The following is a 19,107-nucleotide window of genomic DNA, read 5'->3' as shown; positions in this document are numbered from 1 at the left end:
AGGCAGCAAATCAAGCCTTTGAGAATCTGAAGCAAGCAATGGTCACGACACCTATACTAGCTCTACCTGATTTTTCCAAGAGTTTTGTGATTGAAACGGATGCATCAGGGACGGGCCTAGGGGCGGTTCTCTCCCAAGATTCGAAGCCTATAGCCTACTTCAGCCAAAAATTGTCAACAAGGGCCCAAGGGAAGTCAATTTACGAAAAAGAGCTGATGGCAATAGTGTTAGCAGTAGAAAAATGGAGGCACTACCTCTTGGGAAGCAAGTTTATTGTGATTTCAGATCAGAAGGCCTTGAAATTTTTGATAGAACAGCGTGAAGTACAGCCTCAATTCCAAAGGTGGTTAACCAAACTGCTTGGTTACAATTTTGAGATTCTATACCAACCTGGGTTGCAAAATAAAGTTGCAGATGCCCTATCGAGAGTGAGAGAACAAGGGGAATTGTGCACTCTATCAGCACCTACTATTATCGATGTTGAAGTGGTTTTGAAAGAAGTCGAGGAGGATGAGGAATTACAGAAAATCATCATCACCTTGAAGGAAGACCCGGAGAGAATGCCAAAGTATAAGTGGCAGCACGATCGCCTAACCTACAAGGACAGATTAGTTCTATCTAAAACATCTAGTTTAATCCCTGCACTGCTGCATACTGTTCATGATTCGGTGTTAGGAGGACATTCGGGGTTCTTGAGAACGTATAAAAGGATGAGTGGTGAACTATACTGCCGGGAATGAAGACAGATGTAAAGAACTACGTGGAAGGTTGCGAAATTTGTCAAAGGAACAAGTTTGAGACACTCACACTAGCAGGCTTACTTTAACCTCTCCCGATCCCTAACATGATATTGGAAGATTGGAGCATGGACTTCGTGGAAGGGTTACCAAAAGCTGAAGGATATGATGCGATAATGGTGGTGGTAGACCGATTGAGTAAGTATGCTCACTTCACCCCTCTCAAACACCCTTTTTCAGCAAAGCAAGTTGCTGATATATTCATTAAGGAAGTTGTAAAACACCATGGAGTACCTCTATCCATTTCAACTGATCGAGACAAAATCTTTGTGAGCAACTTTTGGAAGGAGATGTTTTCAACAATGGGGATGAAACTTAAAAGAAGTACAACATTCCATCCATAAATTGATGGACAAACAGAGAGGGTGAACCGATGTTTGGAGATCTATTTGCGTTGTTTCTGCAATGAGCAACCAAGGAGTGGAATAAATAGATGGCTTGGGCAGAATTGTGGTACAATACCACCTTTCATATCTCCATTAAAACCACCCCCTTCTAGGCAGTCTACGGGAGACCACCACCACCCTTAGTCAGCTATGGAGATAGGAAAACATTCAATAATACTGTGGAACAACAACTACAAGGGAGGGATCTAGCACTCGATGCTTTGAAGGAGAATTTAGCCACAGCCCAGAATAGAATGAAAAAGCAAGTAGATAAACATCGGAGAGAACTGAAATTTGAGGTAGGAGAAGAGGTGTATTTGAAGCTAATACCTTACCGACAGAAGACATTGGCTAAGAAAAGAAGCGAAAAGCTAGCTCCAAGGTTTTAGGGGCCATATAAGATAATTGACCGAATAGGAGAAGTAGCTTATAGATTGAGTTTGCCATCAGAGGCTGAAATACATAATGTTTTTCATATCTCTCAACTCAAGAAGCTGGGACAAGATCAGTAGGTCCAACAACACCCTCCAAGGCTAACTGGAGAGTTCGAATTACAAACTGAACCTGAGACTGTCCTGGGGTCAGATGGAATGGAATCATGGCAACATATGAATGGTTAGTAAAATGGAAGGGGATGTTTGAGAATGAAGCAACCTGGGAAGATGTGAGTGTACTCAATCAACAGTTTCCTCATTTCAACCTTGAGGACAAGGTTCATTTCGAGAAGGGGAGTATTGTAAGACCTTAAATAATTTACACCTACAAAAGAAGGGATAAAAAGGGAAATGTCAAAGCAGCCAATGGAGAGCAAGGAAAGAAAGTGGGAGAAAAGGTGGAGGGGACCACGAGCTGGGATGCGAGAGAAGAAAGAGGGGACCATGAATTGGTTACAAAAGGGGCAAGGGATCAGATGGAAGAAATAGGAGAAGAATTATCTAAAAGTGAGTGAACTTTTAGGATGAGAGAAAGCTAGCTCTATTTTTGGTTCTAAAAGTGTTGGGAAATTTTCCTTGTTATAGTTTTCTTCTTTTGGCAAGGCAGGGGAGAGTATTTCGAGGGGGGGTTGCTCTATTTTTGGGGGAGTGTCAGAGATGAAGAGGGAATGTTTGTATGGAAGAAACTTTATATAAATAATAGCAAGGAAAGGGCAGAATATTCATCCATCTGTCTTCTTCTTTTTGCTTTTTTCTTTCTTCTTTGTTGCTCTGTTTTTGGTGTTCTGTTTATCAAGCTTTGCAGGTGAGAAGAACGAACGAGTTTGTGAGAGAATCTTACACAACCCTTCAGTTGAAGAGGGACCTTACCCATGAATCAGTTGAAACCATGGAAGAGAAAACCCGTCAAGATATTCTGTGTCTTGGAAAAGTGTCGCAATGTCGAGCCAGACAGCTTACACAAGTCCCTGCCTCCACAAAGGAGGATTGATTAAGAGATTATACGTGGTACATTCGTGTCACACACCATATACAGTCTTCCGACATTGCTCATGCTTACGCAGGGAACGAATCAAAGCACACAAATAGGTGGAGGAAAAGAGAGCACAGATGTTGAGAGTTTCTACCAGGGGACGAAGTGCGGGTAAGATTGTGCCCAGAACATTTTCAATTGCAAGACCAAAGAGAATGGCGCCTCGTGAGGAGCTATAAAGGACTAGTGGAGGTCATCGATAAGGTTGGAAAAGCCTCTTATTGGGTGCAATTACCGTCGTGGATGGAGATCCATCCTGTCATCCACGTAAGTAATTTGAAGCCCTATCACCCCGACCATGTTGATGGGCAATGTAGTGTTGTGACATATCCGCTTGCCATGACGAAGAGAATGATAGAGGAAGAAGTTGATGAGAGACTTGCTGGAAGAAGCGACAGAGTTAGAAGACCAGGACAAGGCCTAGAAGAGTTCTTGGAGTGGTGGAAAAGCCTTTAAAACAGAGAAATTACTTAGGAGCACACAAAAGACCTCAAGGCAACTACCCAACAAATTACTGAGTTCGATCAAAGTTAGTTGATGAGGACGTCAACCAATTGAGTGGGGGAGGATATCATAGTCATGCTTGTCTAGGGCGTGTTACCCATGGCCGCATGTCCGCCTCCATCTCCACCTCTTTTTACCATGCTTTCATCCTATGTATTCCATTTTGTTAATTAATTTACTTTCCATGTACTTTTTCTTGTGCAAGGGTGGCGGATGTCTTTTTGTTCAGAATGTACTATGTGGGGGTATGACTAGTTGTCCTATCTTCACATCCGAGAGTTGTATGCTATTAACTATTGTTGTTGTCCCTTGCATTGCTTTCTAGTTGTACGACTAATTTTCTTGCTCAGCTTTCAAACGCTTGTGAAAACCTTTTTCTCTAAACCTGTTTTCTAAAACATTTTCTCAAGAATGTGGGTAGAGGTTGCGAGAAACGCCCATTGTGCCATTAACTATTCGGATTTGAATTGGTTGACTTGTTCAAGGGCGGGACAACTGTTGTACAATTGCCTTAAGTTACTATGATTGAGCCACCAAAAAGGAAAGGGACCTTGTAAGTATAAGTAGTAATTTTCAATTCTTTTAAGCTTTTCTTAACCATAATTTTGTATGCTCAAGATCCCTCTCATTCGGATATGATCTCGGTTCATCCTTGTCCCCCCTCCCAAACCGCGGACATTACATGGTCCACCAGCTTTTGCCTTGCGTTCGTTCCCCCCCACCCCTCCCCCATTGCAATCAATAAATTCTAATTGCGAAGAGTTTCTGCTCTAATACCATCTGTAACGCCCCAGGTCCAGGTGTTGAATTCGGATTCCGAATCTATTGGGAGAGGTTCCGCTCTAATACCATCTGTAACGCCTCATGTCCAGGTGCTGAATTCGGATTCCGAATCTTGGGCCTGAGGTATTATACTACATGGGGTCTAAATGATTATCAAACGGAACTTTAGGGATGCAATTTTTCTCTAATAGTGGAAAAGAAAAAAACTACGATCAATAATGTTTCTGAATTGTGTTAAATAATTGTTCTCAACTTGAGAGGAAATTTTGTGTTTAATGCAGAAAACTTTCTTAGATTATCTTTTACAATTATCTTCATATTAGTAGTTTTTAGTTTAGCTCTGGACTTAAGAAGAATGTCAGTTCTTAATAACAATTGAAAACATAGCCATGAAGTAGAAGTGCACAATCCATGAATTGTAATGGAATTTTTCAAAAGAAAAAGCTGTATATTTTTCATCTTTCTGCTTTTAGATGACCAGTGGATGCGGACCATGGTTCTCTCCTTTCCCATTACTTCTTTAGTTTGCGTTGTTTCCATACTGCCAACCTCTTATTCTACTTTTATTTTTGCCTGCACCATTCTGCTTCCACTCCAGCTGCTAAGTTTAACAGGTCCAACTATCTGTCATCTGTCTATCTAGTTTCAATGGCATTGAACAGAAGGAAGTTTGGTTCCATATAGTCTACCAAGCATACCATCATTATAAGTTCTCTACATATCCTACACGACCCAGCTAGACCAATTGGTTTATGTTCTTCATAGCCTTAAATTTTCCCTTTCTTGTGTAAAATTACTTGAAAGCATTGCCACCTTAGAAAAACCTTCCACTAAAACATATCAGCAGTGATCCGAATACTGATTAACACGAGAGAGCTGTTAATTCTTTTCTTTTGCTTTCATGGTCGTGCTACTGCATGCTGGATGGTTCACTGTAGTTTAAAATCATCTCCAACCTTCATTCTGTTTGGAAGAATATGTTCTCCAGGCTTTTAATATAAGAAGTCTAATTTGCTTCAATTGTTAGCTTAAGAAAGTACCAGTTTCAACATTTTAATTTATAGAGAGGACAAAATTCTTACTTATGCAGGTATGTTATAATTTTCTTGATAAATAACGACTACAAACATATTCTAGACACAATTACAAAATATTAAGGACATAAACTAAGGAAGTAAAATCTTGAAACAAAAGCACTCAGCTCCTGGAAGGAGGAAAAAGAAGAAAGCGGAAAAGATAGGTAACTTCTCAAGGTGTAGCCTATTAGCTAGGAAGAAAAACCTCTCTCTTTCAGATACTGTGACACAGCTAACAGAGACTTGAAGTTTGTTTCGTGAGATGGATGGGTTGCAACGTGACCAGAAATAATGTTCCATTGATTTTGTGGTTTTTGTTCTTTTTGCTAGCCCCCAGGCCCAGCTGTTTCTTTGTATATTGGCTGTTCCTTCAATTATTTACGGAAGTGTTCCATTGATATCATCAGGAACTTTTTGATTCTTGACACAGATAACTGATTTGCCTCCTGGACGGGTACCAGTCAAAACATATTCAATTGTGGGAGACGATGAAGGCTTCGAGAAGGTTTATGAGGTCTATTCTTGTCCTTACATTTGAGATGATTACATTTTATAAAAATACTTGGTCATGTATGTTAATTTTGTATATTATTGAATAAATAGACATCAATAAACCACTAAAGGGAAATACATAAATGGAAAAGACGCAAAAAGGAAAATAATAATGGAAAATAGTAATTAGTAATAAACCCTGATTTCCTTTTAACGATGTATGCTTTAACCTATAAAATTTTCATAAATTGTTCATTTTGTTAGAAATGGAAACAAGATTGGTAGTTGAAACGTACTTTGAGTGTAAATCTGTAGAAACATCATTATCTTATATTTATTTAGTGAATTGGATGCTTCTAAGTTATGTGGAAGTATTTTCAATATAAATTCATTCTTGAAAAGGTGGGGCTTTCGTTAATTTATTTTCGATACTCAGCTTCTTGTTTGATGAAAATGGTTTACATATGATAGATGATGCTGGATGAGTTAGAAAAAGGAGGGAAGGTGTATCTCGTGTATCCAGTGATTGAGCATTCCGAACAGCTACCTCAGCTTCGTGCCGCTTCAGAAAGTCTTCGATCCATTTCTTACAGGTTTCAGGACTATAACTGTGGGTTGTTGCACGGGAAAATGAAGAGTGATGAGAAAGAGGTAGCTTTACGGAGATTTCGAAATGGACAGACACAGATACTACTTTCTACCCAAGTGATTGAGATTGGAGTAGACGTTCCTGATGCATCAATGATGGTTGTTATGAATGCTGAGACGTTTGGAATTGCTCAGCTCCATCAACTAAGAGGACGAGTTGGACGTGGAATGAAGAAGTCTAAATGCATTTTGGTGGCGTCTACTGCTAGCAGCTTAAGTCGCTTGAAGGTGTTGGAGAATTCGTCAGATGGTTTTCATTTGGCAGAAATTGATCTTCTTTTACGTGGACCTGGTGATTTGCTTGGTAAAAAACAGTCGGGACATCTTCCAGAATTTCCAATTGCAAGATTGGAGGTAGATGGTAATATTTTGGAAGATGCACATCTTGCCGCTTTGGTAAGTTTTCATTTAGCTCCTATTTTTATTTGCATGATTGATCAAGCATAGAATACAAACTTTATTTCTAGCTTTGAATTATGTACAATATTGGTCTTGACACCAAATGTTGTAGGGTCAGACGGATTGTTCCGTGAGATTAGTCAAGTTACACATAAGTTGGCCTAGACACTTGTGGATATAAAAAAACATGTACATATTAGAAGTAAAAATTTGGTTAAATTATGAGTATGGTCCCTGCATTCTTCATGATTATGTTTACCTAGTTAGTCCTCTTATATTATATAAAGTTTGTGATAGGACTCGGAAGTTTTAGAGTAATGTCCATTTGGTTCTTATACTTCAAAAAGTGTTTGACAAGTTTCTAAACTTTAAGTTTTGTGTATAATAGGTCTCCATGGTTAATTTTGTCAATTGAATACGTACATGACATGCTGATTCTTAATCTTAAGAAATTTCTAATAGGTCATCATACTTTCAACTTTATCTGCAAGAAAAATTCTTGTCAACTTCATTGATGGAATACTTATGCCACTAAATGTCAAAGCATACCCCAACTCGTCTGCCACACAATCTTTAAACAATGTGATCAGTATACTACATAAGTATTCAACTGGTAGGGTTAATGGTAGGGACATGTTAAGCACAAAATTAAAAATTCAAAAACCTATTAGAAGCCTTTTGAAGTATGTGCACCTATCAGATACAAATTCTGAAAGTTGGGAGACTTATGAAAAAGTTTTTCAAGTAGAGGGATTAAGCAGAGTCTTAATCTTACAGGTTTGGGAACCAATTTTTTATACCAACTTAAAATTTGCATAGATATTGGAATTACATTGGTTCAGAAGTATAACTCAGACACTGATTTTCTCTCACATGCAGAAAATTTTAAGCATCTCTCCTGATTTGGAGCAGTTTCCTGCCCTGAAGATTGAGCTTGGCATGAGGCAGCCACTTTGTCTACTTGGTGATTAGGTTTCTTTGAAAACTAACATATATTTGCATATGTACAGATTTGTGTATCAGTCAGTTAATTTGTATCCAAGCATCGGTAAATATATTTATGCATTTACTAGTTTGAACTGTTTGACCAATCATTTTGATGATGTGAATAAAATATTAAGTTAAAATACCATTTTGGTCTCTATAGTTTGGAAGTTCAATTTTAGTCTTTAGACTCAAATGTTCAATTTTGACCCTTGTACTTTTAATATTAGTCACTAGACTAAAATTGAATACCAAAAGTATAAGAATTAAAATTAAATAAGTCATAAATTACAAATTTACAGACGACCAAAATGAGATTTAAACTAAAATTAGAATAGATTGTAGATGGCATTTGAAAATGGTTTTACTGGTCTCAAAAGAGCTTTTGGCTGATGAAAGCATACTTTTTTAAACTTGCAAAATAGTGATTGCATATCCATGTCTTAAAAAACTTTAAGAATGCTTCAAAGGAGTTTTATTGTACACCTCATCCGGTCTTGGGAGTGCTTATGTTTTTTAACTTAACCCTTAGAAACTTATGTTTACTAACTTTATGCTTATGTTATAGCGTAGTTTTTATTGCCATCATAGTAGAGATGACATGTTCAATTTGACGGTTGCAAACTCCTGATGCGATCACTTTGGCCATTGCAACACTCCATTTTTCACATTTTTTCCATCCAACGCCACTTGCATTAGGGATGTGCATGCCAGCTTGATTCCTTTTCATCGGCCCTAGCTCGATTATTAAAACCCATTATGATGTAACATATGCCCATTAACCCATTAGGTTAGTGATGTGAATTCCAGTCCGATTCTTTTTACTCAACTTTTTCTCAACTTTTAAATTGCATCACAATATATAAATTAAACTACCATTCGAAGTTTTCATAATTTAGACTATTGTACATATTTGTTTTCTTTCTTCTTTCTTCCAATGTGTTTTAGATCGATTCACCAAGCATCTTGAAGTAACCTCGACTGTGGATCTCTCTCTACTATGGTGGATATTTTGATTTTTCATTGTAATCTTTGTCAAACATTTAAATCTGATGAATATTACAATGGGAAATCGAAATACCCACCACAGTCGAGGCTACTTCGATATGTCTGGGTGAATCAGTTTGAAATGCATGGATAGAAGAAGAAAAAAGAAAACGAATGTACACAATGGTCGAAATTATGAAAACTTCAAATGAGAGCTTTATTTATATATCTTGATGCAATTTGAAAATCAGGTCAAGGTTGAGTATAAGGAATTAGGTTGTGGTGAATTTTCAGAGGATAGTTTAAAATGTTGTGCTAAAGGAGTGGTTACAGATTTTGCTTTATCCATCTGAAATTTCATTAAGATTTTGCTTCAATACAGAGTTGGCTTATGTTGAGAACTCCTTTGGTTCTTTGTCTGGTGATTTCAATGCCCAAGATTCTCTTTGTCTTGGCAAGATCTTTCATTTCAAACTTTTTCTTTAATAAAGTTTTGACCTTTTGAAAATTTGCTTTAGACTTGCCGGCTTGGAGCATGCCATCCATATATAGTAGTAAGAAGATAGTAGATGAGCATTTATTTGGATTCACATACACACAACTGTCATATGATCTCCTTTCAAAACTATTCTTCTTCATATATTCATCAAACTTTTGACACCAGCATCTAGGAGATTGTTTGAGTCCATATAAGGACTTCTTGAGGAGACATACATGATATTCTTTTCCCTTTTCCTCATATCCTTATGGTTGTTCCATGTAAATGGTCTCTGTTAGTTGCCCATGTAATAAGGCTGTTTTCACATCTAGCTGATCCAACTCAAAATTATTTTGGACTATCATTGATAACAACATCCAAATGGAGGTTTGCTTCACTGTAGGGGAGAAAATTTCGATGTAATCAATCCCTGCTCTTTGAGTGAATCTTTTTGCCATAAGTCTGGCCTTATACCTTGTATCTTGTACCCCTGGAATACCTTCTTTGAGTTCATAGACCCTTTTGCAAGATATAACTCTTGCTCTTTTTGATAAAGGTACTAGATTCCATGTTTCATGTTTTGGTGAGAAAATCCATCTCTTCATTCATGGCTTCAATCCATTTTTCAGCATTAGGACTAGTTGTTGCTTCCATGAAGGTGGATGGTTCTTGATTTGATCAAACAACCTACTACATTTAGAGCAACACCGATGCTATCTGCTTCACCAAATCTTATTGGAGGAACAATTGTTCTCCTTTACTTGTCATGAGCCAAAGAATAATTTATGAGATTAGTAGCTTGTTGGGAGCTTTCACCTTCCATTGATTCTGCTTTAACATTTTCATCAGTTTCTTTAATGTTAGGCTTAGGGGAAGATGGATTCTCACTAACTCTTTAGGAAACTCCACCTCAATGTTTGTTTCCTTGGAATTCTAACTAGCCGTATATTCTTTCTCAATTAAAATATACATTTCCAATTCTCTAAATACCACATCTCGGATGTTAACACATCTCTTCTCAATCGGATGCCATAGTCTATATCCTTTTACACCTTTAGTGAAACCGATGAACATAAACTTCACAACTTTTGGCTTTAGTTTGCCTTGTCTAAGTTAAGAGGGTGCTTTGTCCATCTCTCTTATGAGGTAAGGCAATTTATTGAGGTATGTGGGCATCTGTTAAGTGTATAGATTGTGTATGAAAAAACCTCTATGTAAAACCTCTCAGGGATAAGTCCACCAGACATCTGGGCTTTGACTATTTCAATAATAGTTTAGTTAAGCCTCTTTGCCCCTCTATTTTGTTGTGGTGTATAACAAATGGTCCTGTGTCTTATGATGCCTTCTTGTCTACAAAATTGATTAAAGCTCTCTCCAAAAAATTCCAATCCATTGTCTGTCCTAAGGTATTTAACTTGTTTATTGGTTTGTTTTTTAACCATTACTTTCCACTCCTTAAACCTATCTAGAGCCATATCTTTTGTTTGTAGAAAGTAGACCTAAGTTTTTCTTGAAAAGTCATCTATGAATGAAAGAAAGTATCTTGAATCATTAATGGAGGGTGTGTGAGAGAGTCCTTAAATATTAGAGTGGATGTAATCCAAAATTTCCTTTTAGATATGCTTAGCTTTAGGAAAAATATATCTTGTTGCCTTTCCTATGATGTAGTTTTTGGGGTTGATGCTCTAAAGTCTCGTGTTTTGTAGTTTATAAACAGTATGTACGAACGCTTGTATTGTTAATATATGATATTTACTTCACATCTGTATATTACTCATTTACTTGTTTTATTTTCTTTACTACAAACCAATAAACATAAAATCCCTAGTTATCTGTATGTGACTCAAGCATATATGTGGTGACATATAAGTGGATCATGTCTTGAGTGATAACCAAAATGGTCTGTAGTATATGGATATAGGAGGGAAACCTTATCCTGGTAACGTATGGACACGACCCACTTTGTGGAATGGTCACAAGTGTTATGACTTGGCACGGATGGTCTGATCCTGATCATTCGTGTTAGGGACATGCGAGCAGGGGCGTCCTATACAGAGAGTTTGTATAAGACCTGACCACGACATGTTAACATCTCGTTATATAACATCGTTCATGACAGAGACTTCACTTCACTAGGATGACCCTAGGTAACATGACCTCAATCCTGAGTGAGTTGGGAACTCCTGCCATTGAGGGCAGTCCTCTGATTTGTATGGGTGCGAGTGGCCAGGTCGCCAATTCAAACCTACCATTTTAGGGATTCTTCTAATTTTGGGAGCTAGGAACTCAGCTACACAATTTGGAATTCACTTCTTCCCCGAGGTAGGGGTAAGTAGATAGATATCTACCTTAAAGGCTGATTCCGGGACTTGAACAATGTGCGCCACACCTTCTCTTGGCCCGAGAGGTGTTCACACATAGTTGGACTATGTTGTATTGTTCATTAGAGGAATCGGTGGTACTTAAAGAGTGAGATGTAACTATAGGGGTAAAACGGTAAATTGGCCCAGCTGTACTTACGAGCATCTGTGAAGGGTCATCGTATTCATGATTGGTTATATCTGATGGACATAGAAATATATCTATGGTAAGAAGTGTTCAACTGTTGGTCTTTAGTAGAATCATTGACAGTTAACGGATGGTGGATCTCGTGGCTAAAGAGTTTAGTTAGCTAATCACTTACCGTTGGAGCTTCGAGCCAAAGGTCCATTAGGTTCCCTGGGCAGGTTGGATAAAAGTCGACAACCAGTATTTGGGTTAATTTGAAATGTTCAAATTGACAAGAGGAAGTTCGATTATACATGATATAATTGGACTGGTTAATTATATATGATATAATTGGCTAAATGTATGAGATACATTATTTTGGAGGAAATTAGATATAAATATGATTTATATCATGTAGAGGAGAAAATACTATAGTAGATATGTGATATCAAACTATAGGGTATAAATATAATATGATTATATTCATTTATTAATTAATTGATTAATTATATGATAATTAATCATTTTTCCACGTTTGGACGTGGGTAGTGGGCAGCGTTGGTTATGGTAATCGATGGGTTAAAAATGAAAAAAGTTTTTATTTTGAATATTGCAATCGATATTCATTATTCTGCCCAAAAAGATTTTGTGAAACGATCGCTCGAGAACCTATATGTTAGTTGCTTCTCCGTCTAAATGATCGTTCACCTCGCGATTTAACTAAACGATCGTTCAGCATTTCATACACGATCGTGTAGCTCCTTTATGCGATAAAAACTTCTGCTGCTATACGATAACACTGTTGTCTCTCCCACTTATTTATCGCCTACACGACTCGTTCTTTCTCCGTCTCTACTAAATTCACCAAAAGCCCCACCCTTTGGGTTTTTCACTCCGAGAATACCCAAGGCTCATTTAGTGGTGGTGTCGTCCCCGTTGCGGCGTTCGTGTTATAATTGATCGTGTTGCTGCAGTTGACGTTCCCACAGGGCGTTGGTAGATCTGTTGGAGGGATCCGCTGCGTTGAGGTTCTGAGAAGTTCAAAGATAGTCTTCAACTGGTATGGACCCTTTCCCTATTAATTATCTTGTTCTGAGGCATGCCGATAATTAGGTTTATTTGCATAACTGTATTGTGTTGAATGTTATATTGTTATATTCAGTCACGGTGAGATCGGAGCGATCCAAACAACGCTCATGGAACTCCGTATGAGATCCTTCAATTGGTATCAGAGCCAGGTTCTGATACTTCGAATTCATCTGTTGCAACGAAATGACTTTTACATTCAAGGTGGGTGCATTTCTACGCTATTTAATTGTTAAATCTGCTATGGAATGTGCCGGATTAATGGATGTTTTCGGATGAATTAGTCTCGGTTTGATTTAGATCCTTTTACATTTTGCGCGGTTATTTGTAAAAGGCCCCTACATTTCTGGGCATTAATATAATTCGTTATTGAGTCTGTATTTAAAGTTTGTTTGAAGTTTTGAGTCATTCGTCGATGTTCTGGCAAGCATTTGCAGCTCTTCGAGGAAGGAGGCGGATCTAGGGTTGATCGCATCGTGCAGAAGAAGTTCTAAGCGATTGCTGTTGATCGCATCATAAATATTAAGTAGTAGCGCGATCGCCGATGAACGCATCGGTAAACGATGCGGTATGCGATCAAGAGTTGATCGTATGCGGGTTGACGATCGAGTACGTGATCGTTGAGTATCGCATTGTGTAGATGATGAGATTCTCCGCGGGTGCACTAGACGAGCGTTTAGGTCAGCAAGCTTCATTGCTTAGTAACTGACTAAAGATCGCTTAGTATTGCAAGGTAAATTGTTTACCTAGTTGCACGCATCGTTTAGACGATGAGACGCTCACGTATCGTTTAAAGCACGCCCCGCTAAACGATCGTTTGGTCAGCAAGCTTCATCGCTTAGTAACTGACTAAACGATCGCTTAAGTAACGTAAGGTAATTGTTTACCTGTCCATTGCGCTACACCGATCCCGCAATGGGCAGTCAGGTTTTGCACCTCGTCGTCGTCTACACAATCGTTTTACATATGTTCCTTATCGTCTAGTGTGCACTGAACGATCGTCTACCTACTGGAGTTGCTACACGATGAAGACCTTCTGGCAATTCAAGACCCGGTTCACCTGTGAACCGGTTTCCTCGATGAAAAATGTAATAGATAGGATTTTTTCATTTCTGGTTTTGTAAGGCTCATCCCGATCCATTAATCCTTTGTTTATTACATGCGATGTATGTTTATTATATGTCATATTGTATGCACATATAAGTAATCCCACCTTAGGTTATGCATTGGTCATGCATCATCTCTTTATTGTAATTGTTATATATTTAGAGAAGCATGAATTTAATTATGTAAGAGCATAGCTCATGCATCATATAATATAATAGTTATATTTATGCATGCATAAAAAAGCATTGATATGCATCATCTTTTATATTAATATTGTCTATATAGTATAAAGGGTGAAATGATAGCATGTTTTCTTGTTGTTTACGCGTTATATAAAAGTTATAATATAGTAATGACCGGACATTGCATGAAGCATTGCACACATAGGGTTAATTTTTATAAATGTTATAAACCCTCGTTGTGCGCAATAGTTTTAGTTATTTCTTTTTAAAAGTTAAAGAGGAAAATTAGAACTAAAATAAATAAGAAAGACATGCATACTCACTTAGGTTTAATTCATGATTTTAAAATGTTTAAAACTTGGATCAAATAGACCTAAGATCACGGTTCTAATACGATTAGCAACCCTAAGGCTTTAATCTTTTAATCAGTTTAATAGGATTAAATTGGCTAATAAAAAGTTAAAGTATAGCAAATCTATCTATAAGGGATCTTTTGTCTAAGGCGGGTTCTTTCTAGGCTGGGGTATTTAAGTTAACGAAAACGTAACACCCTTACTTGGGAACTTACCTGGAAATGTGAATTAGATAGATTTGATGCATGCATGCAAGTTAAGGACAGTCCATTAAAGTGTTTAAATGCGACTACTTGAACTTGTACATATTTCATAGAAAAACGTTGTTTATGAGCAGAGTTTAGAAAGATGGCTTAGACTAAAATCAGTAGCCGGATTGTCTAGGTTAATGAATCCCTAGGTAGAACATTCAGTGGGAGGTACTTGGGACATGAGATGCTTCACTTAAACCTTTCACTTTTCTCCTAAATAGTCCACACCGTGAGATCTATCCTCGGCCTCGCGGCACCTTTGGCGTGTCCCCCCAACGGATGGTGTTTGGGTAGGTCAATATCAAGGTGGATGGAGAGAATGTTCATAGTAAGTGGGAGTGGGAAGTGTGACAACATATCCCTCGGCCTCCCTCATTAGGTTGAATAAAGTTACTGCGCATCGCCTCGAGACACCCTGGGAGTGTCCCTCTAAAGGATGGCATTGCGCATTTCTTTATTTGTTCTCCTTTAAGAGGATAAGGTAACTTAGTCTCTTGTCTTAATCTGTCTTTTCCTTACGATAAGCGCATTGGGGTGCGACTCTGGCACAAAAAGTGAGAGGTTACACTTATGCAAAATAGTTAAAGGTTAACGATTCTGGACCGAAAAGTGGTGGTTGTTAGGTTCAGTTCCAAGGGTTGGTTTTGCCTAATGGTTGAGAATCTCTCATCCCAGGAAAGGGGCAACTGATCACCCCACCGGTGGCATTTGTCTTGCTTCACTGGGGCATCATTGCAAAATAGAAGTCTATAACTTAGGGTACTTGAAACTGTTTTGCAAAACTGATTGGTTTAAAAGTGGTTTAGAAAAATCTAATAAAGTTTTGTTTGTAATTTTCAGCAACATTTTCAAATGGCAACAACCACGTTATCGTTGTTAAGTGCCGAAAAACTCACAAGCGATAATTTTTCAACATGAAAACACATGATCACGACGATCCTAATCAACGAAGATCTCATGTTCGCTCTCACGGAGGCTTGTCCTTCTATTCCAGCTCCAAATGCCACTCGAAATTTTCGGGAGGCATACGAGAAATGGACAAGGACAAATGAGAAGGCCCGAGCCTACATCTTGGTAAGTCTTTTTGAAGTCTTGGCCAAGAAACATGAGCCTATGGTCTTAGCGCGTGAGGTCATGGAATCCCTGCGGGGGATGTTTGGACAACCGTGTGAACAGCTTATGCATGAGACTTTTAAATACATATTCAACTCCAAAATGCAAGAAGGCACCTCTGTTCGTGAACATGTGCTAAACATGATGGTCCACTTCAATATGGCGGAGTTGAATGGGTCTACTGTCGATGAGGGCAGCCAGGTTAGCATAATCCTGCATTCTTTACCGAAGAGCTTCCTGCACTTTGTTAGTAATGTTATTCTTAACAAAGAGAAGTATAACCTTACAACTCTCCATAACGAGTTGTTGACATACGAATTTTTACTGAAAAAGTAAGGAGAAGAAGAAGAGTGAGGCAAATGTTGTTTCTTCCTCCAGGACGTTCCATAGAGGTTTGACCTCAGGAACGAAGCCTGCACCTTCTACTTCTAACTCTGTAAAGGGGAAGAAGAAGAAGGGTGGTAAGGGTAAAGAGAAGGCACCTGCTAACCCACCGCCTGTCGCCCTAAGGAGGCGTCCATAAGTTGCTAAAGGAAAATTTTTTAATTGCAACCAAGATGGACACTGGAAGAGGAACTGTCCTCGGTATCTGAAAGAGAAGAAGGCAGCCAAGGCTAAGGCCAAGGCCGATAAAGGTAAATGTGATTTACTTATGCTTGAAACTTGTTTAGTGGAGAATGATGATTCTGCCTGGATAATTTATTTAGACGCCACTAATGATGTTTATTCTTCTTTTCAGGGGATTAGATTTTGGCGATAGTTGGAGCCTAGAGATGACGATGCGAGTAGGCACTGGACACATCGTCTTAACTGTAGCAGTGGAAGGACTCTAATTAGCTTTACAGAATAGATTTCTTGTTTTAAATGATGTATATATTGTTCTTGAACTAAAAAGGAACCTTATTTCTGTAAAGTATTTATTGCAATGTAAATATACTGTCTTTTTTGAAGTGAAGAAAGCGTTTATTCATAAAGATGGTGTTTTTATTTGCACAACAAATCTGGAATCGAATTTATATATGCTAAGGCCGTTAGCCATTAATTCCCTCCATAATACTGAAATGTTCAGAATTGCCGTAACTCAATCAAAACATTGACGAATTTCTCCAAAAGAAAATGACCAACTTTGGCATCTATGTTTAGGGCACATCAATCTCAATAGGATTGAGAGATTGGTGAAGAATGGACTTCTAAGTGAGTTAGAAGAAAATTCTTTACCTGTGTGCGAATCTTGCCTTGAAGGTAAGATGACTAAATGACCTTTTACTGGAAAAGGTTCTAAAGCCAAGGAGTCTTTGAGTTAGTACATTCGGACCTTTATGATCCTATGAATGTACTAGCCCGAGGTGGCTATGGGTATTTTATCAGTTTTACTGATGATTATTCTAGGTACGAGTATGTTTATCTTATGCAACGGAAGTCTGAATCCTTTGAAAATTTCAAAGAGTTCAAGGCTGAAGTTGAAAACACATTAGATAGACGGATTAAGACACTTTGATCAGATCGAGGTGGAGAGTTTTTGGACTCGACATTCCAGGACTATTTGATTGAACATGGAATCATTTCCCAAGTTCTAGCGCCGGGTACACCTCAGCAGATTGGTGTAGCGGAGAGGAGAAATAGGACCTTGTTAGACATGGTTCGCTCGATGATGAGTTACGCTTCCTTACCGGACTCGTTTTGGGGTTTCGCAGTGGAGACTAGTGGACGTACTCAGCTGTGTTCCCTTCAAGAGTGTTGCAAGAACACCTCTGGAGTTGTGGAAAGGGCATAAAGCTAGTTTACGTCACTTCCGCATTTGGGGTTGCCCTGTACATGTACTTGAGGCTAATCCCAAGGAGTTGGAACCACGGTCGAGGTTATGCCTCTTTGTAGACTACCCCAAAGGTACTCGAGGGGGTTATTTTTATGATCCGATGGAAAATAGGGTGTTTGTTTCAACAAACGCTACTTTCCTGGAGGATAATCATATAAGGGAGCACAGTCCACGAAGCAAAGTCGTGTTGCGTGAGCTTTCCAATGAAACTACTGAAACTTCAACAAGAGTTGTTGAAGAGCCTGCTACACCAACAAGAGTTGTTGATAAGAGTTCATCCAGTAGGTTGGTTCCACCTCAAGAGTTAAGGGAACCTCGATGTAGTGGGAGGGTTGCAAAACCACCCGTTCGCTATCTGGGTTTCACGAAAATCCTTGCTATGGTAGCAGATGGCGACGTTGAGGATCCATTGTCTTATAAGAAGGTAATGGAGGATGTTGACCAGGATGAATGAGTCAAGGCCATGGATCTCGAGATGGAGTTGATGTACTTCAACTCAGTATGGGATCTTGTAAATCAGCCTGGGTTCGACCTATAGGTTGTAAATGGATCTACAAAAGCAAATGGGGTGCTGATGGGAAGGTACAAACCTTCAAGGTTTGACTTGTGGCAAAGGGTTATACCCAGGTAGAGGGAGTCGGCTATGAGGAGACTTTCTCGCCTGTTGCCATCTTAAAGTTGATATACATTGTCCTGTCCATTGCAGCTTATTATAATTATGAGATCGGGCTAATTGACGTTAAGATGGCCTTTCTGAATGGAAATCTTGAGAAGACCATTTATATAGTGCAGCCCGAGGGATTCATAGCTCAAGGTCAAGAGCAAAAGGTTTGCAAACTGAAACGGTCCATTTATGGATGGAAATAGGTGTCTCGATCTTGGAACATACAGTTGGATACTGCGATCAAGTCGTATGGCTTTGACCAAAACGTTGATGAACCTTGTGTCTACAAGAAGATCATCAACGCTTCAGTAGTCTTCTTAGTGTTGTATGTAGATGATATCCTACTCATTGGGAATGATATAGGTCTATTGACTGCAGTTAAGAACTGGCTAGCGACCCAATTCCAAATGAAAGATTTGGGAGAAGCTCAGTTTGTTCTAGGTATACAGATCTTTCGGGATCATAAGAACAAAGTGGTAGCACAGTCTCAGGCATCGTACATTGACAAGTACTCGATGCAGGACTCCAAGAGGGGCTTACTGCCATTCTGGCATGGAGTCACTTTGTCTAAGGAAATTGTCATAAGACGCCTTGAGAGGTTGAGGATGTGAGATGGGTCCCATATGCGTCTGCCGTTGGCAGTTTGATGTACGCGATGCTCTGTACTCGTCCAGACATATGTTATGCTGTGGGCATAGTCAGTAGGTATCAGTCTAACCCAGGCCAGGGTCACTGGACCGCAGTAAAGAACATCCTCAAGTATCTTCGGAGAATGAGAGACTACATGCTCGTGTATGGTTTGAGGGATTTGATCCTTACAGGATATAGAGATTCTGACTTTTAGACTGATAAGGACTCTTGCAAGTCCACATCAGGGTCAGGCTTTACTCTTAACGGAGGAGCTGTAGTGTGGCGAAGCACTAAGCAGGGGTGTATCGCCGACTCCACTATGGAGGCGGAGTACGTAGCGGCTTGCGAAGCTGCTAAGGAGGCCATCTAGCTCAAGAAGTTCTTGACAGATCTGGAATTTATTCCAGATATGTCTAG

At 38.9% G+C, this 19,107-nt stretch overlaps 1 protein-coding gene across 2 annotated transcripts in view; it reads left to right on the top strand.

The window, feature by feature from the left end:
• Positions 1–7,692, top strand: part of LOC120081864 (ATP-dependent DNA helicase homolog RECG, chloroplastic) — a 51,653-nt gene extending 43,961 nt beyond the window's left edge. For both annotated transcript variants that reach the window (XM_039037039.1, XM_039037040.1), the window contains exons 13-15: positions 5,444–5,527; positions 5,977–6,549; positions 7,432–7,692. In XM_039037039.1, the coding sequence (XP_038892967.1) occupies positions 5,444–5,527; positions 5,977–6,549; positions 7,432–7,524 (750 nt within the window). In that variant the 3' untranslated portion in view covers positions 7,525–7,692. The remainder of the gene's footprint in view (positions 1–5,443; positions 5,528–5,976; positions 6,550–7,431) is intronic.
• Positions 7,693–19,107: the final 11,415 nt, after the last annotated feature.

This window comes from Benincasa hispida, chromosome 7 (assembly GCF_009727055.1).
Source record: "Benincasa hispida cultivar B227 chromosome 7, ASM972705v1, whole genome shotgun sequence".
NCBI lineage: Eukaryota > Viridiplantae > Streptophyta > Magnoliopsida > Cucurbitales > Cucurbitaceae > Benincasa > Benincasa hispida.
The sequence above is the reverse complement of the archived record's forward strand: the minus strand, read 5'-3'. Positions and strand labels throughout refer to the sequence as shown.